The following is a 21,620-nucleotide window of genomic DNA, read 5'->3' as shown; positions in this document are numbered from 1 at the left end:
ATCCCCAAAGCAATGGTCTGGCTGAACACGCGGTAAGAACTTGCAAGAATATACTCGACAATGTCAACATGACGTCTTTGCACGACGAACTATAAAGCCCACAGTGCCAATATTTTAATCATTATTATCCCAAACCAGCATCAGCGACCACATTGTCTATAATCGACGTTTCAACCTACGCGCTCAACCACAGTCAACATATGACAAAAACAGTAGACCTGTTTCAGACTTGTAGCCAGGGAATACCGCCCAGATTCAGACTGACAAGGGCTACAAAAAGTTGGTACTTTTACATCTGTTACTTTGTCTGCGATATCACCTCGGTGGAAGCGGACGTAAAATACAACTAACTAACAACAACACCAGTTACTAATACGCCTACATCATACTTTGTCAACTATCAAGGTCGGACTCTCCGAAGAAGCCGGCGCCATCTACTCTATGTCCCAAAAGAATGTGTTCAACAAAACAAGGAAATGGCACCTTGGATACCCCTTCGTTTTACACCGGGAAATGTAATCATACCCGAACCTAATAATCAACAGCTGCCCAATACAGGTATCAACCCCAATAATAAGGAGATATGTTACAGAGTGGAGGAATTTCTAGACCAAAATTAAATGAAATGAGGTTTAACGTCCTACTGGGCTAATGAAGACGGGCATACAGTGTGCTATGAGGAACATTTTGCCCGGACAGCGGCACTACGGCCTACTCTTATATCGAATTCCAACTGTCAGGGGATCTTTTACGTGCATGCCAATGTGTACACGGGACCTCGGTTTTTCGTCCCATCCGAACGACTAGACAGCTATCCTTGCCAGGCCCTCCGTCCCGCATAACTGACAAGGGGAGAACAACGCCGGAAAATCTGGATGAACTTCATCGGCCAATGCAGGGATCGAAAACCCGACCTCCAGGCTAGCGAGCCACCGTGACCCCCTGATACCAAAATTAACTTTTTGAATATATGTATTAGTGATTATTGAATTACTAATGCAAAGGCATTAATTGTTAATTTAAGTTAAAGTAATTTGTGAAATCTCTTTTATTTCAATCCAGAGAAAGAGGAGTGTAGCTATGTATAAAAGACTCATTCTCTGTCCAACGACCCGCCATTTTATGTTTATCTGTGTAAATAAAGTCTGTCAAATTTGTGTTAAAATTAAAAAAAATAATTTAATTAGAACTTAAAGCGGAAATTGCAAATTTTCTAAGAAAGTCAAAACGTAATTATTTCTATGTCTTTTGTTCAATAGGTTGTCAACTCACAATTATACGATCATAGGTGTCATTCTCACACTTAAAACTCATTTACACAGGAAATAATAACACAATTACCCCCAATTACCTCCCTTGTTTTATATTCTCCACCATGGAGTAGCTTTTTTCAAACGTTTGAAAATGAAGAGGAAAATGATATTTTTGCCAATTTCTCAGCTGGCAATAGTGAATTATAGGATTAATAGGATTATTCTTTAACAAGGTAGGACTGTTTATGGATACCATCTATTTTCAGGCTTTATTTTAATAAATTTTAAAAATATAACTTAAAAATTTGCAATTTCCGCTTTAAGCAATAAAATATACCAATTATCAATAAACTACACATTCAGGAATAATGCATGCAATACATACATTCTAGAGATAATTTCTGAAATATTTCTTTCTTTCAAAGTAATGCCTTTACAATAAAAGGTATGTTGATATAAGAACCCGAAATTAGAAAAACTAGCCAAGGGTTAAAATATGGAAAGCGCACTAGGTGACGCAAATTGATGTTTACATCGTCTCATTGCCCGAAATTGTGTTTTTTTTTTTTTAGATGAAATAGAACCAAATAAATTCTACATTTTCGAAAAATGTTTACAACGGCCCTGATGGGTACAGGCTGAAGAAACACAGCGAGGTATAACATTCATTAAAGATACATTATGTAAGATTTAGATAAAGGACTGACATTCCTGGCTATAATAGTTCGAAATTAGTTAATGCAAAATGAATTTATTGAAAATTTCAAATTGCTCCATTGCGAGCGAAGATATTAGCTTTGGTTTGACAAGATGTGTGCATTAATTGCAACCACCGCACTCCGCATCGTTGTTCGTAGGTTAGCCTGGCTTCACCATTATTAGATTAAATCAAAATATGGCTGAACTGTTCTAATCTATTTAATATCCGAGATATCCGATGACATCGAGAGTTGATCATGGTCTAGTCATGTTAATAAAAGTCTATTTTTTAATAGTTTACATAACATTTCAGACCTTAAGAAAGATTTAGCTCTTGCATAATGTATGTTTGATATATTCGTAGCATATACTCTTTAAAAAAAAGAAACGAACAGCCCATTTTTCATTTTTTTGATTTGAACGAAATCGCTGTTTCCTTAAATCTCACTAGTTAATAATGTCGTTATCTAAGGATAAAAATTGGTTTTCCATGTAGGTCACTAAATTTTTTCATTTATTGCATCAAGACGCGAGTATCAACTTCGCACGCATGAACCTTAAATCTAAGGCCTCTAAAATCCCGGGGTTCTCCGTTTCAAAATCAGTTGCACATGTAGACACTCAACGAACCAGGGGAGGTCCAAGCATAATGGTTTGGGGTGGAATCGGCCTAAACCAGAGAGTGGGTCCTGTGGTGTTCCAAAATCTTGGTCAAGGGAGAGGAGGCGGGCATCACAATAGTGCGCTACATCGATCAAGCTCCCAGACCCCATGTCATACCCCATGTCTACAGCAGAACGGTGTCAACATCTTTGGAATGTTATTGACACTCGCGGTGGACACACCAAATACTGATGTATAGACTGTGTACAGACTCTTAACCTTCTCGTTATGTCTTGAAATTGTGATGAAATAATCACTAATGTGTCAACATACTGCTCACAAAAAATTGCTTTGATCCATTTAGTAGGTCGTTTTCTAGAATGATTTTATTTAGGCGCCTCTCTGATTTTGAAATCGTACTGACGTTTCCTTTTCTGTTTAGTATATATTTAGAGTCTCCGACCAGGCCCGTAACTGCGGGGAGGGGGCAGGGGGGGGGGGTGACGAAGCCCCTCCTCCCCCCCTGCAAAGAATTTCGCCCTCCCTGTGGAAAAATTGGCGACCATTAAATAAATAGATATACATTGTCCTACAAGTTTACAGCACCCTTGAGAACACTTCCCACCCCCCTCGTTGCACTGAGCTAGGTATGGCCCTGTCTCCCACGCATATCAAGTGATCAAAATAAAAACATATTTGTTTACGTTGTGCTTGAAGGCGCCGGGATTTGTCACCGATTTGTGGATAATTGGTTCACGGATCAAATAATTTATGTCGAACTAATCCTAACTCATACACTAAAAAAAATCTTATGTTTGATCTCAACACACGGACTTGTGTTAAAACTTTTCTACACAAGCTTGTGCTAACATTGTATGCTAACATTGTATGCTAACATTGATTTATTGGTTGTTTTGGGTTGATGTTGGACCTAACTATCGAAAAATGTCGGAGTTCGATCTTTCCGACCCCTTGCCCCCCCCCCCCCCGCGAGGTGCATTTTTGAAATCGGGACCCTTATCAACGAGAACATGGTTGTCTCCGCCAATAATGGTTGGATTTTCATGATCCAAAGTTCATTCTGGTTTTTTTTTCATCATGCCGACCCCATCTTTGATACACTTAAAGCAAATGGAAGTAGTTCCCATTGACTTCCGGTGGGAAATACCAATATCCGGTGTCAAAATCGGGATAATCTTAGGATTTTCATGATCTGAAGTTTATTCTGGGGTTTGTTCTTCATGTGTACCATCAACAGTTTTTCACAGGTTTAAGAATCATTGGGAGGGGGGAGTGCTGGTGGTCGTGTTGGGGTTCGGGGAGGGGGGGGGGGGCGTCGGGACAAGGCATGAAAATGGCTTAAAGAATATACACCAAAACGGCAAAAAATCACTTTGATCCAATAGTATTGGTAATTGCAAAACAATGTATTTTATAAAAAATACCGGGTTTTCAATTTTATGGGTAATTTGGGAAATAGTTTTAATAGTTTATGATTTCGTGGTAACCTAATCACCTCCAAACGTGTAAGGCGCTAGATCACTAATCAGGAAATCCAGGGTTCGATTGGCGGAGAGAATAACAAGATTCGAAAACACTTTATGTTTTATGATTCAGATCGAATTGGAATGTTTACTTGTGGTGAGGGGGGGGGGCGAATGGTTTGCGCGTTGTATCATAAGGTGTGTAATCGAGTCAACTGGTGGCATGGTTTCGATTTCCCGGTTGTACGTGACAAGGAGTAGGGTCGCCTGCCCAACCTCGTGGGTTTTCGCCGGGTCCACCGCTTTCATCCCACAGCTAAATACCTCTACGCGCAAGCTAATTATTGTATTGAAATAGAATTGAACCATTAGTCCCGAAATGACCTAGTTTGTGTCGAGTGGACGTTAAGCCCCTCTCCCTCTCTCTCTCTCTCTCTCTCTCTCTCTCATTAATAGTTGATAGTCCCAAAATGACCCGGTTTATGTTGAGAGGACTCTCTCTCTCTCTCTCTCCCTCCCTCCCTCCCTCCTTCATTAGTTGATAGTCCCAATATGACTTGGTTTATGTTGAGAGCCCCCCTCTCCCCCCTCTCTCTCTCTCTCTCTCTCGCTCCCTCTTTCTCTCTATCTCTCTCTCATTTCATAATATTGTAGTTTAAAAAGATTCAAGTTCCTCATATGTCTATCATCTCTAAAATTTGTTTACAAGTACCCAACTGAATGAATTTTGACGGTTTATTGAGTTTATCGCCCTCTGTAAGCCTAATGTTGAAATAAATGTTAATCAAATATACATATTCATGCTTCGATTATAATCGACAATGACAAAGAGATTAGCTTAATCGACTCAACTGACCCTCTCTAAAACGTTATAAAGATAACGTTAAATGGTTGACATGGTTTTATGCCTAAATAGATCATTGATGGGAATGGGGGGGGGGGCAAGAGAGAGAGAGAGAGAGAGAGAGAGAGAGAGATCCTCTCCCAATAAACCAGTAAACCAGGTCATTTTGGGAGTATCAACTATTAATGGGAGAGAGACAGAGAGAGAGAGACAGAGAGAGAGAGAGAGGGAGAGAGAGAGAGAGACGAACTATGGCTCATTTCAATTATATTTTAATAATTCGCTTGGGTGTATGAGTCTTTAGCAGTGGGGGGGGGGGGGCTGGGGGCAAACGACATTGGGTGGGTGGACATAAGCTTGGAATCGAAACCACGCCACATGTATCTCAGTGGCAGACCTTATGATCTAAAGCACGTGTTAGACAACTCGACCACACAACCCCCGTACACACGACGGAGACCAGGAGTACTTAATATTCGTAATTGTAAATATACGATAGTACTAGATGAACCAGGAACCGCCATCTTTAAATTGTGCCGTCATGTCAAAATTTGTTTGAAGATGTGTTACATACATAAGTTGAATGAGAGAGAGAGAGAGGGAGAGAGAGAGAGAGAGAGAGAGATATGAGGTTTAACCTCCACTCGCCACAATAAGGTCATTTCGTGACTAACATAATGGTTCAATTTTATTTCAATAATTCGCGTCATGCGCGTAGGGATCTTTAGCAGTGGGGAGAAAACGGAGGACCCGGAGAAAACCCACGAGGTTGGACAGTCAACCCTACTCCTTGTCACGTACAAAAGAGGGAATCGGAACCACACCAGTTGACTCAATGGCAGATCTTATGATACAACGCGCATGCGCTAACCATTCGGCCATCCAACCCCCCAAGTTGAATGAACTTATTGTTGATGTTGTTGTATGTATGACGTGGTTAATCTGTTTATCGTGACTTAATAAAATCACGACCACTGATGCATACAGTAAGATAACATTGTTGTTCTTGGTTCACCGAACTATTTCATTATCGATCTATTTCAATTACTGTTAGGTCTATCTACTGACGTCATTATCGAATATCCGCCATATTTGTTGATCCAGATCCGTATTGTAACACATGAACCGTCGCTGAAATTAGCAGAAGACGCTCGTCGTGATTTGTCCACTTCTTATTTGAGGAGTTCGCTAAGTAGGCTTACTCTTTCTAGAACAACCGATATCACTTCCCTTTTCTGGACTGCCATTTACGGTAACAACTCAAAACAAGTAAACATTACAATTCGACCTGAATCATAAAAAATAAAGTGTTTTCGAATCTTGTTATTTTCTCCATCAATAGCGGTATGGAATCCTGGACTTCCTGATTAGTGATCCGACGCCTTACACGTTTGGAGGTCATTAGGTTACCACGAAATCATCAATTTACCCATATTATTGAGCACCCGGTAGTTTTTTTTTATTCTTTTAAATATTTTTTGTAAAATACATTGTTTGGAGGCGCGGATCGGGGGGGGGGGGGGACTTGCGGTGGCGAATAACTTTTTGCCCCATATTATTCTCGCGGGAAAGGAATTAACAGTCTGTTTAGGTTGGAAATCGTAATTTACTCCGAAACCAGCCGGTTGGTGACATGGTCGATTGCCCGTCAGTCCGCCCACCGAGGGCCGGGCTTCGCACTCCCAAAGGATCCGCCCATGGTTTGGCAGTGTTGACCAAACTATGATCTATTAGATCAAAGTGATAGTGATTTTTTGCCGTTTTGGTTTATGTCCTTGTGTTGAGATCCAACATAAGATTATTTTTTTTAGTGTATGAGTTAGGTTTAGGTCGACATAAATTATTTGATCTGATCCGTGAACCGATTATCCCCCGTATCAACAAATCGGTGACAAATCCCGGTGCATTCAAGCACAACATAAACAAAAATTTATTGCGCACTTGAACTGTTTTAATTTTGATCACGTGATATGCGTGGGGGACTCTAAATATACTAGTTGAACCAATCTGAGACAAAGTCACTACTCCGAGTTCGAACTCCTACATCAGCACTGCACCTTTTTTATGTACAGTTTATCGTTTGGAGTTGATCACTGGCAGCCATTATGATTAACAAATCACGATTTTAGAATTAGTTTACGATTTTTTAGCCTCACCTTTAAAACGATAAACCAGGCTGATTTATTCAGTTGAAAAGTTTACAGTCGGTCCACACTTTATTTTATGACTGGGACCTTTCTACTGAAATAAAATTGAAAGTAGAAATCCATAAAGTATAAATCAACGCATATTAAGAGTGTGTAAAACGTCACAGCAAGAATCTCATCAATCAACATGTGGTTATATTTGTTGCTTATGTTGAGTGTATGTTTATCAGTTACAAATGTTCAGGGAGCTTGTCCCCATCTTGAATCCGGTCTGCAGCGATGGAGTGATGGCAATACATGGGGAGGTACCAAACCAGCCCCTAATACTAAGGTAAGTTTGAAATATTTTTGAGATAAAGCCCGCTACGAAGGAAGTGATACCTGACAATTTATTAGCTTTGCGAGTAAGGGGTGGGGGTGAATGATTTAACGTTTGTGTCTTAGATAATAAGTTCTGCCATTTGTCGAGTAACACGGTTTCGATCCCGAGGATAGGAGCGCCTGCTTAACCTCGCGGATTTTTTTTCAGAGTTTTACGGTTTCCTCCCAATGCTAGAGACCCCTGCGAAAGTGAATAAACTGTAGCATACGTTAGTCCTGAAACAACCTAGTTTGTGTAGAGTGGACCTTATTTACAATTGGCTGTCCGTTAAAGATCCCTTGACAGCCAGACAGAACTTGAAGTGCATCTGAGCAAATGACCGCTAGACTGTATGACATTAGCCCATGTGCATATCGTCGGTGAAGTGTCAAAAGGGTGTATCTCGGGAAATTAGTCAAATACACTTTTTTTGCATTTTTAAAATCTCCCAATTAATATGCACATTTCTGTCTAAGCAGTGTATCTCTACCCCAATTAGAACTGTTCTGGGTATCATGTGTCCAAACGTTGTATCTTGATTTGTGGAAATTTTGAAATGCAAAAGGTTCTATTTTTTAATCTTTAGAAATACTTAGATACACCCTTTTGACACTTCACTGACGATATATAGATCCGTTGGTGCATAAAAATAACGTGTTCAATTCTAGTTAATTTCTTATGTTGTAGTAATAATGATAGAATGAAAGTTATTTTAAATCATGAGGATTGTTGACAGATATCAGGGAAGGGATGGCTGTATTTAGTTTTATACATGACAGTTATGTTGATTGATGTACAATTAACTGTTATATACAAAGACGGGTATACACCATGCAGTATGCTATATGGGAAATGTTACCCCAACCGTTTAATAATAATAATAATAATATCTTTATTAGGGTAAGAAATTAGGCCAGGCCTTTTCACAATTCTGCCCTTGAAACATAACAAAACAACATAAGAACAACAATGAGATCAAATAAAGAGATAAAAAATAAATAAAATTAAAATATTAAAATAAAAATGCAGTAAGTTTAACTACCTTCTCTATTATGAATTAAAATTATGTACATAAGGTTTACTAAGGTTAGGAATGTATCTTTAAAGTTTGATAATACATGTGTGTTTTTAATGAAGGTAGGTAGATTATTCCAGAGACAAGATCCAATGTATTTTAAACTATTTTTATATATTGATTTACTAGGTTGAGGAATATTAAATACAGTTTACTGTTATTTCCAAATCCACCTTCAATGGTTCTTTTACGTGCACACCACGTAGGGGGCTTGCGCGTAGGGGTCTTTAGCAGTGGGAGGAAACCAGAGGACCCCTAGAAAACCCACAAGGTTGAACAGGCGACCATACTCCTTGTACGTACATCCGGGGAATCCCACAAGGTTGAACAGGCGACCATACTCCTTGTACGTACATCCGGGGAATCCCACAAGGTTGAACAGGCGACCATACTCCTTGTACGTACATCCGGGGAATCGAAACCCCGCCAGTTGACTCAATGAAAGACCTTATGATACAGAGCGCCCGCGCTAACCACGCGCTAACCATTGAGCCACTCGCCCCTATCTCCTCCGGTTGATACATATGTACCGTAAGTACTGACATTAAAATAGTACGTATTTGTGACTTTTGAAATATGTGAACGATCTAGTTGTTCGGGTGGAATAGTAGAAATCCGGTGCCACGTGTACACATTGGTGTGCACGTAAAAGAACCATTGACAGGTGGATTTGGAAATAACAGTAGACTGTAAAGAAACGGTTGCGGGGTAAAATTATGTAAAGTGTCAAGATGATCTCGTAAGAATTATGGCCTGTAGGCGACCCCCCCCCCCCCCAGACACACACACACAGACAGGGATGACGTCCACATTATGAATGTATTTCTGACTATTCCGAGGTTCCGTGTACACATTAGCGTGCACGTAAAAGAACCATTGACGGTAAATACATGAGATAGAAATGGGGTTTAACGTCCACTCGACATGAACTAGGTCATATGGTTCAATTTTATTTCAACAGTGGCAGGAAACCGGAGGACCCGGAGTAAACCCACGAGGTTGGAGAGGCGACCCTACTCCTTGTCACGTACAACCGGGGATTCGAAACCACGCCAGTTGACTTAATCAAAAGCGTTTTATAGCCGAAGCGCTGAAGGCGCCAACCTCTTCGCGAAAAAAATCAAAGAAGTTGAAAAAATAAAACGGGAGAAAAATACTAAAACCGATGAGAAAAATGAAAATGTACCCTAGTAAGGGAGGGCCCTAAAGGCAGACAAAAGGGCCCCGCGTCTGACAAAAGGGCCCCTCTGGCCAAAGGAAAGGGCCCCCGAGTCCGAGCCAATCGTTTTCTATACACTGTTACTGTCGAATCCACTACTGAATGAGAATGCAGTCATTGCATTGGCATGAAAATCATCAATCAAGAAATCACTTTTTCTGAAAACCTACTAATAAGCTATTCAGGAAAGAGATGGCTAGGCCCCCCCAGTGTGGCCTGGCTTGGCGGTGCGATCATTTCTTTGCTGTCTATCGAATAAGGCCCCGGCCCTCAGATTAAACCGGCCTCGAGGGGGTGGAGGATATGTCAGAAAGCACCAAGGTGTTTTCTATTTTGCAAAAGAGGGCCCTCAAAATAGTATAGCCTCCGCCATGATAAACCCTTTAACGCCCCTTGACTCAATGACAGGCTTTATGATACAGTGCGCACGTGCTAACCATTCGACCAGCACCCCCCCCCCCCCCAACCCCGTTTGGTTACGGTTTTACTACAAAGTTAAAACCATTGCGCAGGTTTTATCCGTTTGATAACAGTAGGACATTAAACCCCATTTTATTTGATATGGCATGGCATTCAAATTTTGTCTTCCAGGTGGTCATATCAGGTAAAAACATCTTACTCGACGAATCGCCTCCAGCTCTTACTGGTATAGAAATACAAGATGGCGGCGCCTTAATCTGGGACGACAAGGCGGAGATAACACTGACGACTGATCATATCTTGGTTTATGGAAAGTTTATTATTGGGAGTGAAGATTGTAAATTCACCAAGAAAGCTAACATTGTATTAACAGGTATATATGTACTTAAAGATTATAACAATTACAAATTATTTTTAAAAAGTTTTATATTTAAATGCTTGACTTTAAAATGTTTTATGGTGTGACTTCTAAAAGTAAAAAGTTATCACTTGTCGGGGCTGGCAATTTGGGACCTGCCAAGAAAACTATGTCTATTCATTCGAAAATTATTAGTGTGAAAGTAACACTACCGTATCGTTATCCGCCCAACACCCACCAACCCTTATTGCATACGTATCCATAGATACAAATCTTACCATATGTTAGTCTCAAATTGCCTGAAGTATTGTGTTGACGAGATATTAAAGTTACAATTTCATATTTTCTAAGAAAGTCAAAACATAATTATTTCTGTATCTTTTGCTCAATGGGTTGTCAACTCACTATTATACGATCATAGGTTATCTTTCTCACACTTAAAAATCTTCACACCGGAAATAATAACACAATTACCTTTCAATTACCCCCCTTGTTTCCTATTCCCCGTCATGGAATAGCTATCTTCAAACGTTTGAATTTAAAGTTGAAAATGATATTTTTGCCAATTTCTCAACTGGCAGTAGTGAATTATAGGATTGATAGGATTATTCTTTAACAAGGTAGGACTGTTTAAAGATACCATCTATTTTAGGGCTTTATTTTAATACATTTTAAAAATATAACTTAAAAATATGAAATTGTAACTTTAAACCTCATTCCATTCATAAAGTAAAGCTTTTGAATTGTTTGGTTACTGTTTTACTACATAGTTAAAACCGTTGCGTAGGTTGTATCCGCTTCGTAACAGTAGCACATTAAACCTCACTAAACACTACTTATGGATAACAAGCAAATGGTAAGGACGAGAGTATCATCGTCGAAACGTTGCATGTTAATAAACCAGTAACTGTTATTCATAACTTGTTATCCATAAATAGTGTTTAGTGTGTTACTGTTCAATTACTAAATGCCACTTAAAGATACATTATGGGAGATCCGATAACGAGTTGGCAGTTCTCACTACAATAGTTAAAAACTAGATAATGTAAAGGCAATTTGCTGAAAATTTCATTCAAATTGATACTCTATGAACCGAGAACTAAGCGGTTGAAGTTTCCGGCTAGCCTTAATCATCTCTACTAAAGTCAGTACGATAAACAGCATAGTCTCGATTATCCATTTAATCGTTAAATCGTGAAGGAAAGTTATGCAGTAAATCGGCCCATAATCCACTAACGATCACAGGCTAGTGATGCCATCTAGAGTTGATTATGGTCTGGATAGGTTCATTAATGTCTAATTAATAATTTAGATAACATTTCAGGCCTAAAGAAAGACCTACAATAGACAGATTTAGCTCTTGCATAATGTAACCACACTTAAGTTCATTTTATTTATCGGGTTGGAGACCTTTCTAGAACACCCGATACCATTTTATAATGTAAATAATTTCAGGTTTAACTAACGATAGTACATCTGTGGGGGGTTATGGTAGAAAGTTTATTGGTGTTGGTTCAGGGGGCACAATAGAGATCCATGGGGAAGACAAATTGTCCTGGACAAAATTAGCTCGAACTATTCCAGCATCGTCACAAACCTGTGGTGTTGTGTACAATCATCAGGTAAGACTGTGTACGGTATCTTCACAAAGCGGTGGCTCTGTGTACAGTCATCAAGTAAGATTGTGTACAGTGTCGTCACAAACCCGTAATGTTGCGTTAAGTTATACTATTTAACGTTATAATATTATAATCCTTGTAGAAATAGATTTCACTAAAAATATAAACACAGGGGTGATGTCCCTGGTTAATAGAAACTTCGTGATATAATGTTGGATACTAATATTATAACAATAAACACATTTGTATGATATACTACTTCTGAATTGCTTGATAACGATACCTGTGTGTATTGAAACGTAGCCTGTTAATAAAATTCAGAAGTAGTATATCCATACAAGTGTGTTTATTGTTATAATATTAGTATCTAACATTATATCACGAAGTTTCTATTAACCCCCTGTCACCGACCAATGATTTTATTATTTTATAGATGGATCGGATGTTATGCTAGCACATTAACATTTTAAGTGACATTCAAATTGTAGATTGTAATTAATTCTTTACTGATTGTTTTTTTTAGATTGAAACCTTTATAATTTGAATATTTTAAATTTTATAGCAAAGCCAGGCTTTTTTTTTATCAGTCAACCAACTGTGTTTACGGTGTGGTGTGATGGGTGGTGAGGTGGTGTGGGTTGGTTTGGGGGAGGGTGGTAATAGCGTGATATTAGGAACAGAATAAATTATTATTTCGTCGGACCGTATCATGTCGATGTCCGCTAAGATATGTTATATTTCAGTCGTCTCCATACCAGAGTGAATGGGGTAAAGGTCTACATGTTATGGTATGGAATCTGGACGGTTCTATTCATGATTTTAATATTTTCCTTCTTGGTGAATCTTGGGATAAATCATCTGATGAACTCTTTGAACAATATGTTGACGGTAAGCCTTTCCTGTCTTGTCCGCAGGTTTGTCTTTAGATCTTTATCTTTAGAGTTTTGTTTTTCGTGTAGTGCGGTCCTCCTCCACTTACTATTAGAGTAGAGTTTTAACCCTTCGTACTGCAGAATGTTCTCGTTGTCAGGTTTTGCTCCTGTTTGCTCACTACACTTATTATTTTAGCGTTTTCCGAGATTCTATCCGGATTATCGCCCTTATTGTTAAAATTGTTTGGCGTTCTAACTCATGACGTCAACTGGCAGACTATCGCCATTGAGGAAACGTCCACTGTCAAGATTGGTCGCATTATTTCTGTTACGTCTTTTTTTGTATTCCTGATTGTTTTCAAATTTGAGCGAAGTCTGTGTCACTACAGGCCCGGGACTGTACAGCGCAGTTGTCGCTTACGGCGGGCCCCCGGATCCATTAACTTGATTTGATATTTGTTTATTTGGTGCAATGTCTATTTTCTGTCTTGTCCACAGGTTTATCTTGTAGATTTTTGTTTTGCGTGCAGTGCGGTCCCCCTGTACTTACTATTAGGGTCTTTAAATTTATCAGGAAGTGTTAGGTTATGTTTCGTTTTTATTTATTTTTAAAAATGACATACATGGTTTCATAATTACCTATATAATATTAGAATACACATCTGTCCTATCATTCGTTTCAAGTTTGTGAGTGAGTATGTTTTATTTCAGCAATACAAAATGATAAAATCGTTGCCATGGCGGTTAAACGAGGCCTGGGGCTCGGATCTGAAGGAAGGGATTTTGAAAAGGTATACAGTGCTGTGGAGCAATTAGGAGGCCTGGCTTCCGGTTCCAGTAAAATTAGAAATGCCGCGGACGTGGAAGCATATGCTTTCATAGCCTATAAAGGTTTGTTGATATTTAAATCTACTTAACCGCGTGTAAAAGAACAGTTATCAGTTTGAATTCGATGAAATACTCATTCAAAATTACCCTCATTGAAAACTGCATGGCATAAACCTGTTTGTGAAAAAACGTAGGACGGTTAGCTTCATTACAGGTCATGGCTGCATCATACTCTATAATTTACCTAACAACCTAGACCGCTACGACGGGACGATTTACCCAATACTACCCAATACTACCCAATACCACCCAATACCACCCGAATACCACTCCAATATCACCACATACTACCCAATACTACAACATAATGTTGCGTAATGAACATATTACTTGATTTTTTTCAACAATAGTGAAATATATCGTGGGAAATGTACTTCAAATGTGATTACAGACAGACGACCCTATCAATTGGTAAGAGACATTTTGGGAATAAAATATGGTATATCGTTATACCTGTTTTTCTCATTTTAAGTTTGGCGTCTTGGAAACTAATTGCAAAGCCAAAGAAGATGATTAATCAGAGTAGCAATCTAAAATCTATTTACCGGTTGTAAAGGGAGATAACTGTGTAAAAATTTCAATTTTCTGCAAAATATCGAATATTCGTTGCAGTAATTATACTAATGTGCTGTTATTTGACAAAATTAGGTTGTTATTTGATCATATTTGGTAGTATTTGGTAGTATTTGATGAGTATTTGGTAGTATTGGGTTATTATTGGCTTTTTTGGGGTAGTAGAGGAAGGCAAATAGAACAGCCAGATATCGGTATCGCATTTGAAGTACATTTCCCGCGACATAACTCTCTATTTTTTGAAAAAAATCAAACGATATGTCTATTTTGCATCATTATGTTGTAGTATTGGGTTGTATTGTGGTGACATTGAGGTTGTATTGGGGTGGTATTGGATAGTATTGGGTAGTATTGGGTAAATCGTCCCACCCCCGAGTTCACAAAGCATTCTCAGACTTAAGTTAAGAATTTACTCAACTTTCAATCACTGTTTATGAGAAATATCCAGAAACACAACACTTTGCACATAGTTCCTTATCAATGTATTTGATACATTAAAACAACAAAACTTTTATAAAGGGCTATATTTTAGTTAAAATAAAACAAACATATTTGAGTTAATATTGTTGTCAGTCACTGTTGTCTCTGTCTGTCCACATTTGTAAATTATCTGTTATTGATTCATAGGTTTTTACTTTATATCTTATTTTCCACCAGGTAAACCGGAATACACGAAGGAACAGCACGTGGCTAAAATACCGTCACAAAACTACACACAAACAGACGAATCAGTGAAGATTGACCTTTGGGATCAAGGGTTGAAGTTCAGCGTTCAGAGTGCCGTCAAATGGCAAGGGCCGTGGGGAACACCTGAAAACGTCGACTTTCAAGTTCTTACAACGGAGGTTGCTTATCCTAAAATTGACGTCATTGACGCCGTGACGTCATGGAAACCAGGTAAAATAATTACGATGTATTTCCACTACTTAAGACTTCAGCATAAAAATTGAACATGGACCTGCTGCTCAATGGGTAATCCCATTGTTTTTGTCGTCTAGGTGAAAAGGTTGTATTAATTATACGTTATGTTATTTTTGTCGCCTAGGTGATAAGTCGTATTACTTATAGGTTATGTTATTTTTGTCGTCTTGGTGATAAGTCGTATTACTTATAGGTTATGTTATTTTTGTCGTCTAGGTGATAAGTCGTATTACTTATATGTTATGTTATTTTTGTCGTCTAGGTGATAAAGTCGTATTACTTATACGTTATGTTATTTTTGTCGTCTAGGTGATAAGTCGTATTACTTATATGTTATGTTATTTTTTGTTGTCTAAGTGATAAAGTCGCATTACTTATACGTTATGTTATTTTTGTCGTCTAGGTGATAAAGTTGTATTTGCGTCAACTGATTATAGTTGGAAACAAGCTGAAGAGAAAACTGTTTATCCTTGTACAGATTGTAATAATAACCAGTTCAGAGTCGATGGTGAGATTTGTTTTTAAATATGACCCTTTATGTTAAAAAATCTGTATTTTTTAACAAGTGGGCGGACTGAATTGTCGATAACGTCACGTCGTTAACAAAAAGAAAATGGCCATGACGTTGACTCACAGACCAGGTGTTCCTGGGATGGTCCTAAAGTTCGTCGGGTTAAACGCGGAGGTTCTGTGAAAGATGGACTTCTAATCATTTCGATGGTACGAGAACCAGCGATCGCATTTCAGTGGTCAATTGAGATAAGAAGCAATTCCTGGTAGCACACCACATGGAGTATGTCGGTCTTCATTATTTCAGTTGGTGCGGAAACGTAGGACCTTTAACCCCATTTCATTTGTTTTCAATTGCCTTTTTCCGGTCACTCTAGCAAATGAAAAAAGGTATGTTGGCTGCTGTTTCTCGTATCATGAACTGCACGGGCAAAATTCCCCCCATAACACACTGTATGGCGTATGCCCGTCTTCATTAGCCCAGTATAGGAGCAGAATAGTAGGACGTTAAACCACCTTTCATATCATTTCATTTCCGTATCATGAACTGGGCAAATACATCAGAACATATGACAATAGTTTGTAGGAGCAGAACAGTAGGACGTTAAACCTCCTTTCATTTCATTTCATTTCCGTATCATGAACCAGGCAAAATACATCGAACATATGACAATAGTTTGTATCTCCTAATGCGATCAAGCAAACTTAATTTTATTTCGTGTTTAGTTTTAATTCTCCCCGTTGTATTCACAGGTGCCTTCAAGTACAGCCATTTTGGTGAAATTGTAGATGGCGCTGATGAACGCGGTGAGGTGGCGCTGTTAACACGCAAAATTGTTATAGAAGGAAAGATGGAGGAGAGTTGCTATGGTAATAGTGAACGTGAAAAAGAATTGTGTGGGTTGTTTAAAATTGATACACTTGGTGGTCACTTAAAGGTTTGATATCACATTCTCTTATTTAAAATTACATCTACCTTTTGTTTTGGTTGGAGTAACGGTGGCTCAGTGAGTAGGACACTGGATCCTGGGTTGGCCCCCTATGTTGGCAGGCAAATTACTTTGGATTTTCCTTCGCCACCCCCCCCACCCAATGGTGCTGGGCGGAGGACCTGGCAAAAACAGTATCCAGTCGGTCAGATGGGATGACAAATCGAGGTCCCGTTTACACTTTGGTGTACACGTGAAGGAATTCAAAATACGATTAAATTTTTAAATTCATTGAATTAACCAAGCGTTTTAAATAATCGTGATATACTTGTATCCCTTTCAATTTATATGTACTGAAGAAATGAAATTACTTATATAACAAATCACTAAAAAATGTGTGTTTATTAATAAGGTTTCAAACACGCCATATATTAAACTGAGACCTTCCGACATTGGTAACTGATGATTGATTCAAATTTGGAATCACGAAATGAAATGATTATGTTACACCTCTAATATAATCATTTTCGTCTTCCGCATTTCCAACTTTAAACTTACATATTTTAGCCACAGCTTTGGTTTAAATCACACAACATCTTACAGATATATATCTTTATTGTCGTCATATATGAAATGATCGTAATTATGAAAACAGTTTTATATAAGCAGCTTTGCTTGTTACTGCATTCTATTCACTTATATTCTCTTAAATGATAAATTGTAAATACTAATGTTCTCCTGAATCAAATACCGTTTAAACCAAATAAGATTAGGCCGTAGAGCCGTTATCCGGGAAAACATTGTTATTTGGTGTTAATTTGATTCAAAATTAGATTTGCCAAATTTAAGAATAAATCTGACTTAGACAATTCTTCGACTACCTTTTTGTGAAATTAATTCGCGAAACGTTTGCTTACTTCTAAAAGTTTTGTATAATTTGAATTAAAGGTTCACAGGAATTTTAGCTCGGCACATATTGAAGGTGCGGAATTTTATCACATGGGACAACAAAATGAAATAGGTAAGAATTAATCGTTTAGTGTTGGTTGTATTATGATTAGAGACACATTATTGAAGATTAGATAAAGAGCTGACAGTTCTCTTTATAATGGGGGAGGGGGTGGATGGCCGAATGGTTAGCACGTGTGTGCTGTATCATAAGGCCTGTCATTGAGTCAACTGGCGTGGTTTCGAATCCCCGGTTGTACGTGCCAAAGAGTAGGGTCGCTTGTCCAACCTCGTGGGTTTTTCTCGGAGACCTCCGGTTTCCTACCACTGATAAAGACCCCTACGCCTAAGCGAATTATTGAAATAAAATTAAACCATATGTTAGTCTCGAAATGACCTAGTTTGTGTCCATTGGACGTTAAACTCCATCCCTCTCTCTCTCCCTATCTCTCTCTCTCTCATTATAATAGTTAATTATAGATAATGTAATGAAAGTCGGAGGCATTAGAAACAGCGGAACGAACGATACGCTAGATACAGTATAATTATCATCCGATCCACCCTCACAGAGAAGACTGGGCGAACTTTGAAGTTACAATTGAAGATACCATCCCAAGGATGAAAGTATTAGGAAAATAGGGTTCTTCTGCTGTATCCCTGTTAGGAAAAGAGATGGAGAGAAATGAGGTTTTAAGTCCACTCGACAGAAACTAGGTCATTTCCATTCGAGACTAACAATAATTCAATAATTTGCTTGCTCGAACGGGTCTCGGTAGATGGAAACTGAAGGACCCACAATTCTGGAAGGCGACTTGGCCTTGTTCAGGCGTTAGACCATTCTTTCAACCCTGTTATCCTTGGTGCACCGCGCAACCTGGACGCTTACGACTGGTCCCGAATCCTTCCACTTGATTTGATATATACGGAAAGATACATTATGTAAGATTTGGATAAAGAGCTAGCCATTCTTGCTATAATAGTTAGAAAATAGATAAAGTAAAATGAATAATTTGAAAATTTCATTCAAATTACTCTGTTGCGAGCGAAGATATTAGTCTTTGAAGGTTTGACAATACATGTGCAATAATATCAACCACCATACTGGTTGTTCGAAGCTAAGTCTCGCTCCTCCATTGTTAGCTTGAATCAAAATATGGCTGATCTGTTCTAATCTATTTAATATCGGAGAAATCCGATGCCATCGAGAGTTGATTATGGCCTGGATAAGTTAATTAATGTCTAATTAATAATTTGGAAAACATTTCAGGCCTAAAGAAAGACCTGCAATAGGCAGATTTCGCTCTTGCATAATGTATGTTTAATGTTTGTTGTGCAATTTCTGTGTTGTGTGTCTTGTCCGCTGGTTTGTCTAATGTATTTTGTTTGTGTGTACTGCTGTCCTCCTGTACATACTATTTGTTCTTATCGTTTTGTTTCAGGTAACTATCCCATCCATTTTCATATGTGTGATGACGTAGATGGTGCATCGGTACGTCACAACTCTATACATCATACGTTTGGGCGTTGTATAACTATTCACGGTACGGATGGTCTTAACGTAAGTTTGTTTACCTTATTACAATGTTGCACTAGCCATGAAACGAACGATCGTCTATGCTATGCTATGTTTTAGGTACCTGATAGTGTATGGTATGATCACCTGGGAAATGCTATATTTAAGGCATCTGATAATGTATGCTATGATTATGTTATATTTTAGGTAACCTTGTTTTTTTTTAGGTAACTGATAATGTATGCTATGATCATCTGGGACACGGATATTTTCTGGAGGACAGTGCAGAACAAAGAAATATTCTTGATGGTAACATTGGTATCTCTACCAAATATGGTGCTTTGATTTTATCTGATCGTAAAAGATCCTGGTGTAATTCAACACTTCAAAACTTCTGCGAGTAAGATATTTACAGTTTTCTGTTATGTGCATTATTTTGTACCTGGAATTTAGAGAAAACCAATCATTAATGGATATTAGTACTATAAAACTTTACAATAAGGTTACGAATTTGTTTTATAGCCTACAGATATTAACGTTGACCTTTAGTACAGTAGTTTGCGCTAGAACATGATCATTTTATAACAGGATGTTGTATGCTGTATAGTTGGGAATAAGTACAGTCTGTGTTAACAACAGTTTGTTGCGTTGTTCGGGAATATCTGATACCGACGGCTTTAACATATTTCATTGTAATGAAACTCCACATTTATATATATTAATTGTGGATTATTTATGTAATTTTAGAACAGCTTCTGTCGATCAGTGGGTGAGGCGCCGAGGTCGCGGGTTCGATCCTGGTGTTAGTGAAGAAAATTTGTCGGAATTTTATTTATTTTGTATTTTATTTATTTTGTATTTTATTTATTTTGTATTTTATTTATTTAGTTTGTATTTTATTTATTTTGTATTTTATTTATTTTGTATTTTATTTACTTTGTATTTTATTTATTTCATTATTTAGATTGTATTTTGTTTATTTTGTAATTCATTTTTAACTTGGTTAGTTACACCTTGTTGTGTTGTTCGGGAATATCTGATACCGACTGAACTTTAACATATTTCATTGTGAAGATCTATTTGCTGAAACGCCACATTTCTATTGGTAAGACGCCGAGGTCCCGAGCTCGATCCTGGTGTTGATGAAGAAAATTTATCGGAATTTTATTTATTTTGTATTTTATTTTTTATTTTTCAGTGGTGTATCAACATTTTGGATAACCCATCCTAACAACTATATCAGAAATAACGTAGCTGCTGGTTCAGAGGTACAGAATATGTTTATATCATTCTATTTTGATATTTTACTCACCCTGTCTGCTGCACTGGTCATGTAGGCGTTTGATGTTTTGTAAATACACTATTTCGGTCATTTGGAGATATGTGCACGTCCATCTGCACCTCGAATTTTCGTCTCACCCGAACAACATTTGCGTGTACACAAAGGAGAGAGAGCGAGAGAGAGAGAGAGAGAGAGGACCCGAAGAAAACCTACGAGGTTGGACAGGTGACCCTACGCCTTGTCACGTACAACAGGGAGAGAGAGAGAGAGAGTGAAATGGGGTTTAACGTCCACTCGACACAAACTAGGTCATTTCGGGACTAACATATGGTTTAATTTTATTTCAATAATTCGCTTGCGCGTAGGGGTCTTTAGCAGTGGGAGGAAACCAGAGGACCCAAAGAAAACCCCCGTACACAAAGGAACCATTGGCAGTAGCTATTCTAAGAATAGATAGAAATGAAGCTGTTGGGGTAAAATCTCCCTTCCTCTCATAATCATAGCAATAACCGTTACCGTTTGCATACCTCACAATCTCCTAAGTATTGAATTGACAACACATAAAACCACATGCCTTACGATGTTAGCTGAGTGTAGCAGCAGCAATTACGCAAGTTCTATACTACACAAGCTATTTCTGTGTGTTTCAGTCAGTGGGATTTTGGTTTATTAATTCTGATCGACCAATGGGACCATCAGCTGCCAGACAACTTGAGCGAGGTTTAGTTACAGAAAATAGTACCAGATATACCCCAGTAAAGGAGTTTTATAATAACGTCGCTCATTCTAACGTTAAGGTATCTATAGTTGCTTATTTTAGATAGTAAGTTTTATAATAACGTCGCTCATTCTAACGTTAAGGTATATATATATACTCGTGTTTTATATAGAAAGTTTTATAATAACTTCGCTCATTCTAACGTTAAGGTATATATAGTCACTTATTTTTTATATAGTAAGTTTTATAATAACGTCGCTCATTTTAACGCTAGGGTATCTATAGTAACAGTTTTATAATAACGTCGCTCATTCTAACGTTAGGGTATCTATAGTAACACTTTTATAATAACGTCGCTCATTCTAACGCTAGGGTATCTATAGT

At 38.1% G+C, this 21,620-nt stretch overlaps 1 protein-coding gene across 1 annotated transcript; it reads left to right on the top strand.

Annotated features, from left to right (window-relative positions):
* Nucleotides 1-15,125: 15,125 nt before the first annotated feature.
* On the top strand, nucleotides 15,126-19,772 carry LOC126824479 (cell surface hyaluronidase; the record flags this gene model as incomplete). The annotated part of the gene is made up of 7 exons (XM_056101797.1): nucleotides 15,126-15,312; nucleotides 15,740-15,844; nucleotides 16,600-16,784; nucleotides 17,724-17,796; nucleotides 19,163-19,281; nucleotides 19,464-19,593; nucleotides 19,759-19,772. Coding segments are annotated over 7 exons (813 nt in total), but the record flags the coding sequence as incomplete, so codon positions are not given.
* Nucleotides 19,773-21,620: the final 1,848 nt, after the last annotated feature.

The sequence above is a fragment of the Patella vulgata genome, chromosome 6, assembly GCF_932274485.2.
Source record: "Patella vulgata chromosome 6, xgPatVulg1.2, whole genome shotgun sequence".
NCBI lineage: Eukaryota > Metazoa > Mollusca > Gastropoda > Patellidae > Patella > Patella vulgata.
Note: the sequence above shows the minus strand (reverse complement) of the source record. Positions and strands in the feature narration are given on the sequence as shown.